Source organism: Lactuca sativa, chromosome 4, assembly GCF_002870075.4.
Source record: "Lactuca sativa cultivar Salinas chromosome 4, Lsat_Salinas_v11, whole genome shotgun sequence".
NCBI classification, from domain to species: Eukaryota; Viridiplantae; Streptophyta; class Magnoliopsida; order Asterales; family Asteraceae; genus Lactuca; species Lactuca sativa.
In genome coordinates, this window is record NC_056626.2 from 322283078 (window position 1) to 322291907 (window position 8830).

The window sequence follows — 8830 nt, forward strand, 5'->3', positions numbered from 1 at the left end:
CTCAGACGACGTGCAAAATGCGCGTCAATGAAGGCCCTGTCATAAATAGAAACTACGCGCTTTTGTGCATGGTCTATAGACGACGCGCTTTTACGACGCGCGTTTACGACACACAATGCGTATCAAGGAAGGCCCTGTCATAAAGGAAGACGACACGCATTCGCGTGTCGTAACCTTACGACGCACGTGTTAATGACATGCAATGCGTATCAACAAAGCCCCTGTCAAGAAAGGCCATGTCATAAATGAAGATGACACACATTTTTGCGTATCATAATTTTAAATGTTTAAAAAAAATATTATTTATAGATTTACTAATTTTCAAATTAAATTTGTATTTAATGTCTCATAATAGTAAATAAAATATCATATACAAAAAATACAATCCATTGCATAAAATTTAATGTCATACAAATAATCGTTACATGGAAAGATAAAACAAATCAATAGAAGTTGTAACAAAAATTTACAAACTAATTAGATACAAGAAATATAAAAAAATATACCCTCAAATGTGTTTCAAAGTCTAATCTCCATGTCATCTCTTCAACTCACTTCTCTAGTTTGTCCTTAGCTTCTCTAAGAGCTCCAACATCTCTTGCAGCCTGTGACAACATATTATAATTTTTTAATTACTATTTATTCTTATAATTCAAAGCATTTAGATAAAATTGTAATATATAATACTTAGATTTCTTATAGAAAATCCACTCACCAGCTTCAACATTCTTGATTCTTTCCTTGCTACCTTTGAGGAAACTCTCTTTACTTGATAACTTTTAGCTGCATTAAGACAAAATACAAATCATTATATTTCTACATTGTTCTTATTTTTAACCTTTAATTGAATTTCAAAATGAAAATGACAAAATTTTCTTACATTGTCCATTTAACAAGTCTAGGCCTCTCTTATGTAAAATCTTCAAGTGAAAAACGTATCCAGACAAGAAAACATCAACACCTGCTTCATATGGTCAATATTTCATTCCATAATCCTTCTCAAGACTAAACACAACATAATCAAAAACATTTGAACTTATGAAAACAAGTAAAGATAATATGCAATCCAGGAAAACATGAGAATAATGTAAAGGAAAGAGCTAAACTTGGACTTTGAATACTAGTGAACAATTAAATTTTCAGTTTTTGATGAGAGGTAATGACAAAAATAGTGTTTTTGACTTTGAGATAACAAAAGCACACTGGTTACTAATATTTTTGATCATAGACTGATACAACCCATAATTGATTATTAGAGGTTGGACGATAAAAGTTTGGCTTGGGCCTATGACTGGTTAAAATATTATTAACTCCCAACATTTCATTATTTCTAATCATATACAATTTTCAAAACCTTGAGTTATTATTTATCAAATATATATAAATCTTACGAAGGTGTGTAAACAGGTCTTCCAACCTCAAGATGCAATGTGATATTATTTTCCATAAATGATAAGAGTGACATGTGCTTGATTTCAGTATACCCCTATAAAAAATAAACCATAATACAATAAGGAAAAAATATAAAATCAAATTTTAAAATACAAAAAATATAAAGACTCACAATGCTCTTAGCAAGTGCCTTTGGAAGAAGCTCTACTGGTGTTAGGCCGAAATTGTTTAACAACTCTTCAGCAGACGACTTGAAAACAGGGATCACACTGAAAAAAAAATTAAACAACCATGTTATTTAACAAGTCAAGGTTATAATTGTAAAATCACTACCAGTGTATTATACCTATCAACAACTAGAATTATAACTTCTACATCATCACCACCAACAGCTTTAGCAATATCAGCAGGTTGAGGGGCAGATATGTGTTCAAATTTCACGCCTGCCTCCCTCTCTAATTTTGAAATATTTGACATTCTGGGCTCATAAAGTGTAATTGCAACACCCGAATTTCCCGCCCTTCCTATCGTCCCAGATCAATGAATGTAGTCTTTAACATCACGTGGTGGTTCGGAATGAAGGGGTAGAATCGTAATTTCAGCAAAAACAAGAAAAAAATTAACTGTGATATATAATTGATTTGAAAGTAATGTACCTAGATGATTAATTGAACATCATTAATGTCAAGTCCTCTTGCTGCAACATTCATGGCCACTAGTGTCATAAACTTGCCAAATCGGAATCCCGCAACTGTTACCTATTATTATTATTATTATTATTATTATTATTATTATTATTATTATATATATATATATGTATATATATATATATATATAATCATGAAAAGAAGTTTAAAACTTTATACAAAAATAATAAATAGAGTAGAATGATTTTGATTTAAATGTACCTCACGAACAGACTGGTGAATGTCTCCAACGGGTGTCCGGTAGTGGCAACCGGAGCGGCAGTGGGACCGCGGCCGATTCCAGAAGATTTTTTTCAGAATACTATTCCGTCGTTACAGTGGCGGTTGCGTTGCCGCCAGCTGGCACTTATCTTTTGCAATACGATCAGAATCCTCAAGGGAGACCATTGGTGGGTCCAGCTAGTGAAATTCCTCAAGTGCCTGTGAATGTTCCAGTTTTTATAGAGTCGTTTGGACTTCCGGATGGCAGTGTGCTGCCACAATCCATGGCTCCTCCACTTGTTGCCATGCCGCCACTTCAGGCGGTGGTCAATGCTCCGGTGTGGACCTAACCACTTGATTTAAGCTCCCTTGAAGGTCTGGGAGCTGTGAATGTAGTGAAACCTTCTGAGCCTCCTCTTCCAACATCTGTGCGACTTGGATAGGTGGATAAGTTTTCCTTTTTAAAATTTTTTATCATAAAAAAAGGTAGATTATAGTTTCGGCCCCGAACTTTCTTCTCTTACAATTTTGGTCCTTTTGATTTCTAAGTAAAATATGACTGTTTTTGGGAACAAAGTTGCAAAAATCTGTTGTACTCAGGGACCAAAAAAATAGTCAAATAAGGATGAAAAATGCAATAAAAACCTTTTGGGGACGTGAATTGCAAAAATGAGGTAGATTGAGGGACCAAAAATGTACTAAATGAAAAAGAATATGCATTATTAAAATTGTTTTGATAAATAACAGGTTCCACGTGGGGCTGGTGCTTCATTTTGTTTCAAGACTGGGCTAGTGCATCTTGAACAAAATCAACTACTAGATGCGTTATCCTGTTTTAATGAAGCTTTTCTTGCATTAGCAAAGGACAATTCTCGTGGAGCTGATGTAAAGGCACAAGCCACAATTAGTGCTCAATATAAAATCGCAGTCACCCTACTTCAAGTATTATTATTATTTAAAATTTTAACACTTAAAACGGAACTCAAATTTACACAATCGCAGTCACCCTACTTCAGGTATTATTGTTATTATTATTATTCAAACCATCTATTGCATTGACATAATTACCCTCGGCCACATCAATGTTCAGTAAGTCTTTCCTCCCATTCTTTTCTAAACCTGCAAATGCCACATTAATGCTCAGTAAGATTCATTTAAAATGAAAATATGTCAAGAGTTTATTGAAATAAAACACGCTTCTTGTTTACCTTCGTTTTAGAAGTAAATCTAGTTCAGTTATGTGTCCTGCATTACCAAATACTTCATCTTTGCTTGCAGATTTCACCCCTTCAAACATCAAAACAAATCCCGATGAACAAGCACACATCGTGCAAAAGATATGTCCACGGCTCAACGCGTATGGATGAAAAACAGTAGCTGAGGATCAAGAGTAAAAGCGTTTTACAATTTATGTAATCTTAAACTATGAACTTTTCATAATTTCGATATATAGTCAGTCATACCAAGCAAACAACACAAGTTAGACTGTATTCCAGAACTACATAATCTGGAAGCACCAATTTCAATACAAGTTTTGAAATTATAACACTGAGATCACAAGAGAAATAACTACAAAGCTCATAGCATATCATTTCATTTAATTCACTGAAATTCATATAAAAAGCCACCAGTTCAATCAACCATGGTGATTGTAAGATCTCCAAGTGTTCAGCCTGCAGCTTAGACCTGCAGTTCACACCACTTACAGAGTTGTGCAACTGAATGTGACAACCCGAAATTTTCATTCTAAATCAAACCATTTCAATCCTATAGAAGTAGAGCAGTTACAGTGAAAATTCAGACTTATGGAATAAGTTTGGCAGTTTTAGGGTTTTACACCTAAGGAGTTATTAGGAGAGTGGATGCACTAGGATTTTGTGCAACACTGTAATTCCATTACTCTAGGTCATTAGAATCCATTCCGGGAATAGAAATATTTTCTGCCAAAAATCTCAGGACTATAAATAGAATTTTGAACCAAATTGGTTGATTAGTTAAATTCCAAATAGAGAAAAGTCAATTTCTCTCTCACGGATCTTGGGGTTTTCATCCCAGATTGTGAGTCTACTTTCATAGATGTGTTTTAATACTTGTTATATGCTTAATAACATTATTTACATGTCCAAAGTACAAGATCCGGGAGTTTACCGCCCAAGAACGTTCTTGGGGAGTAAACTCCAAAATCAAGCCTAAAGTCCACCTAGTCCCATTTCCATGTTAGGCATCTAGCTAAGGACCTTAAGTATGAACATTAGAGGCTAGAAACAAATCAAAACACTTAGTTTGAGGAGTTTTCGGCCAAGGAGCCACCTCTTGGGCCGTAAACTCCAAGTAAAGGGCACAAATGAGTGCCTAGTGATCGTTTAGCCTTAGAACAAGAACCTAGAAGCCTTAAACTCATGTCTTAGACCAACAAAACAATTAGAAACCTACTTTGGAAGGGAGTTTACGGCCAAGATGCTCCTTAGGCTGTAAACTCCAAGATTTAGGGCCAAAATCCCTTCAAACTCTTCCTAAGGCTTAGTCTTCATTTTAGGCAAATACATTAAAGTGTTTAGGACCTAGAAAACTCATGAAAAGCTCAAGTGTTGAAGAGTTTACGGCCAAGAGTATTTCTTGGGCCGTAAACTCCTATTAAGGGGTCAAAGGACACCATAGACACTTCCTTAGGCCAAGAGACTTTTAGGGCAAGTACCTAGATGAGTTTTGGACTAGTTAAAATTCTTAGAACCTCATGTGTGAGGGAGTTTACGGCCCAAAGAGTTCAATGGCCGTAAACTCTATCAAATGGTTCCATTTAGTGCCTTAAACCTTCCTTAAGCCAAGTGTTGAAGCCTAGACTTGTTCCTAGAATTGTTGGAGACTTGAAAGAACAATAAGAACCCTCCCAAGGGAGTTTACGGCCGTAAACTCCAAGGGAATAGGGTCTTTGGGCCGTAAACTCCCCAAAGGAGTCAATGTGGTGCCCCAAACACTTGTATAGCCTTGAAACAATTCCCCTCTAAGGTTGTAGTACTTCTAAACTCCGTTTCATGACTTGGTTGAGAGTTTACGGCTAGGAGCTTACTCCCCTGGGCCGTAAACTCCAATGAATATGGTCTTTTGACCTTAAACTTCCATTAGGGGCATTGCACTTCTTTGTCGCAACCCATTAGCCTCCTAGCACTTGACCAAAAGTGTTGTCCTCGCGCTAAAATGTTATACTTGTATAATTAGTGATTTAATCTCTAATTATTTATATACATATGTCTTCATATGTAATTAGGATCGTTGTGTGTGTCTAAGTCTTCACTTGACACCAAGCACTTGTCCGATCCTTCCGTACGATAACAGTCCGTTCAATTCCAGTCACATACTGCAGGTGAGTTCATACCCCTTAACTAATGTTTTAAACTATTTTAAATGTTTTATTGGGGGGGGGGGGGATACAAGTAGAATCATGCTACTTATTATGTCAATCACATGTGATTAGTAAGTAGGATTATATTACTTACTACATCAATCACATGTGATTAATATACACCATTCAAAAGATTTGGCTACTCATTAGCCGTTTTACCAAACAGTTTCCTTCAAATGATTTTTATAAACATTTTATATGTTTCAAACTACTTATTACACTGTACCTCTTAATCTGCTTATCATATTTCAAACTTATTTACAACTGTATTTCAAACAAATGTTCCTTATACTTATATTGTTTTATCAAACTTATGCCTTCAAATTGTTTTATAGATTGACATCAAGTCGATCTTTCCTTAAACTAATATTTATGTTTCAAATGTTTTACCAAACTTATTTATGCTTTTATATTATAAATTGCATGCCTCTATATGTATAGTTATATAAGAAATGTTTAAAAGGCTTAGGAAGGCTATCCACCCTATTTCCTTTTCGCGCTTGAGATGTGGTCTGGTGGGATATCGGATACTCGTCCGAAGGTCTTTTAAATATTAGTTATATATCATGTGTACATATAAAGTCATAAAAGGTCCTTCCAATTCATCCTATGCCCTTGGGTAGCAAGGGTATACATCCACGTCCATACGTACCACTTAGATTACTAGTAAGCTACCATATGAGTAGTTCAGGAAGATACTAGAACCATTACTAGAACGCGATATCATACAATGAGTCAGTTCATTCATGAGTCAATACTTTCTAGAACATTACTGTACATTACATATACATCTATACTAGGACGAGAACATATACATTTATACTAGAACGCTTACATTACTATACTTGCTAGAACAGTTCATTACATTACAGCTAGAACAGTACATTACATTACATATACGAGAATACGTTAATTACTGTGATTTAAATTGGAGCATGACTTAAAACCTCATGACTTGAGTTGCGGCCAGAGTCTCTTGAAGGGGGAGCGTTGAGTTTGCGTATAGATTCTATAATGGATTGACTATCCTACGCCTTGCTGCTAGCTACAGCGGGACTTGCAGGTCTGCGGGTGCCAAACGTCATACATTGATTTCGACCATTCTTATGTCGATATAACCAGTCCATAGTATGAGTTTGTGTATAGATCTATACTGGATTGACTATCCTACACCTTACTGCCAGCTACAGTGGGATCTGCAGATATGCGGGTGGCAAACGTCATTCCGTTATTAAGACCATTCGTATGTCGTTGTTACAGTTGATAGTATGGCGCAATTTATCACATAGTGCCTTTGCCTAAAATCCGACTTAAGGTAGTTAGTACGGTAGTAGTCCTTTTAGAGCTACGTTTTAGTACTACGTTAATTTTTCCATTACATATTTTTAGTTATAACCTCACTTAAACATAAATGTACAAACTATATTTTTGGATAATGATAGTTATACTTTGGAAAATACATACTCTTACAAGAGACACACACACAGAACAATTAGGTCTTGGTAGAAGACACCTTCACGTACTAAAAGGAATCATAGGGATTCTAGGGTTTTTCAAACACTTACAATTCATATACACTTACAAATTCTTACAATACTTACACTTACAAATTCTTACAATACTTACACTTACAAATTCTTACATACAAATTAAGACACTAAATACTTATGATCTCACCAGCTTCAAAGCTGTTACTCGCTTTCAAAATTACTTGTATCCTCAGGTCATCATAGACAGGTTCCGATGCAAGGAGAAAGGAAGATGGAGCTTGTTCAAGACTTATCTTTCATTTTGATTTATGCTTTAGTGTTTATCAAAATTTGACAGAATACAATTGTATAATAATTATTTTATTAATGCAATGGATGATGTTGTTGCTTGTTTACTACTTTACATTGTTGTTGATATTATACATGACGTCCTCCGCCCCAGAACGTTTCCGCTGTTCTTGGTTTTGGGGTGTGACACGGAAAAACAAACATAAATCATAATCGCAACACGTCAATCCAAAAAGAAAAGAAAAAACATCAATCTAAAGAAAGACTAGGATATTTTCTTACTTTGTCGTATGTCTTAAGAATTTACCTAAGAGCTATAGCATTCATGATAACATATTTGATTAACATCTGCCCTTCCAGTACAAGTGCTTGTTGATCATTTTTCAAACATTGAAACAAGTGTAGTAACTGTCTCAGCATACGAGTTTTGCAATGAAGCTGGCCAAGATGTCTGACTCTAGAGCTAATGCACCCCATTATATCAGAATCTTCTTTCGTTATCTCGCTGAAGAACATTCGATCACACCCTACATTCGTAAACAAATCATGAATAAAAACATCACAATCGTATACAATACATAAGACACATATTCATGGTCTGTTCTTAAAATTTACATAATGTCAAAATTGGTAGTTCATAAGAGTTAGAAAGTGTAAAGAGCAGGATTACTAATTATAAACAATACAAACAAATGCATTAAGAATCGCAGAATCAGACATTGATGCTAAGGATGGAACTTCCCAGTTCCCACCACCAACAGTAAGAAGTACTCTCATCAAATCTAGTTATAGTGTCCCGTGACAGTCTGATCCTAACCGACTAGTCAAATCTCTAATACTTTTAGATTCAAAAAAGATTGTCGTGTGAAAAAAGTGAGGTTAAAAATGATGTTGATATATTATAATGATGTTTTTGTCCAAAAAGCTTCATATAACCTCCTGATCAGATTACTAATAAAAATGGATTTATTGTGCAAATTGAACCTAGATACCAAGTCTTGTAGTTCAATCATCTTGTGCTCGAGTTCTTTTGTTGCATATAGATAGACAAGATAGCCAAAAGTGGTCTCATCGGGGTGAGCACCTAACAGAGATATTATGTCGAGCACCTTGTGTGCATCAGTAACTGATTCTTGTTCAAGGCAACAACCATACAAAATCGTGTTATAAGCAGACAAATTAAGTTTGTGATATATCAACCAATAGATCTGATAGTACATAAAAAATATCTAAAATGAAAAAAAAACATGTTTATATACCTTCCCTGTACCGTCCATGACGACTATAAGAATGTAAGTTCGTTTACAAGGATATGAGAGACGTATGTGAGAATTGATATTTTGGAAGGGTGA

General features: G+C 35.1%; 1 protein-coding gene and 1 pseudogene across 1 annotated transcript; both read right to left on the minus strand.

Annotated features, from left to right (window-relative positions):
- Positions 1–1218: 1218 nt before the first annotated feature.
- LOC111908278 (DEAD-box ATP-dependent RNA helicase 7) lies at positions 1219–1890 on the minus strand. The gene is made up of 2 exons (XM_023904106.3): positions 1739–1890; positions 1219–1661 (listed from the first exon to the last, which is right to left on the minus strand). The coding sequence occupies exons 1-2, from the start codon at positions 1867–1869 to the stop codon at positions 1487–1489; spliced, it is 306 nt and encodes a 101-aa protein (XP_023759874.1). The 5' UTR covers positions 1870–1890; the 3' UTR covers positions 1219–1486.
- A 1489-nt stretch (positions 1891–3379) lies between these two features.
- On the minus strand, positions 3380–8255 carry LOC111908279 (probable E3 ubiquitin-protein ligase BAH1-like 1; annotated as a pseudogene).
- Positions 8256–8830: the final 575 nt, after the last annotated feature.

Bases quoted from the DNA above. Each gene is read 5' to 3' on its own strand.
- LOC111908278 (XM_023904106.3), bottom strand. From the start codon at position 1,869: ATGTCAAATATTTCAAAATTAGAGAGGGAGGCAGGCGTGAAATTTGAA. The intron at 1,662-1,738 runs GTATAATACACT...TTTTTTTTTCAG, and splicing joins ATAATTCTAGTTGTTGATAG to TGTGATCCCTGTTTTCAAGT.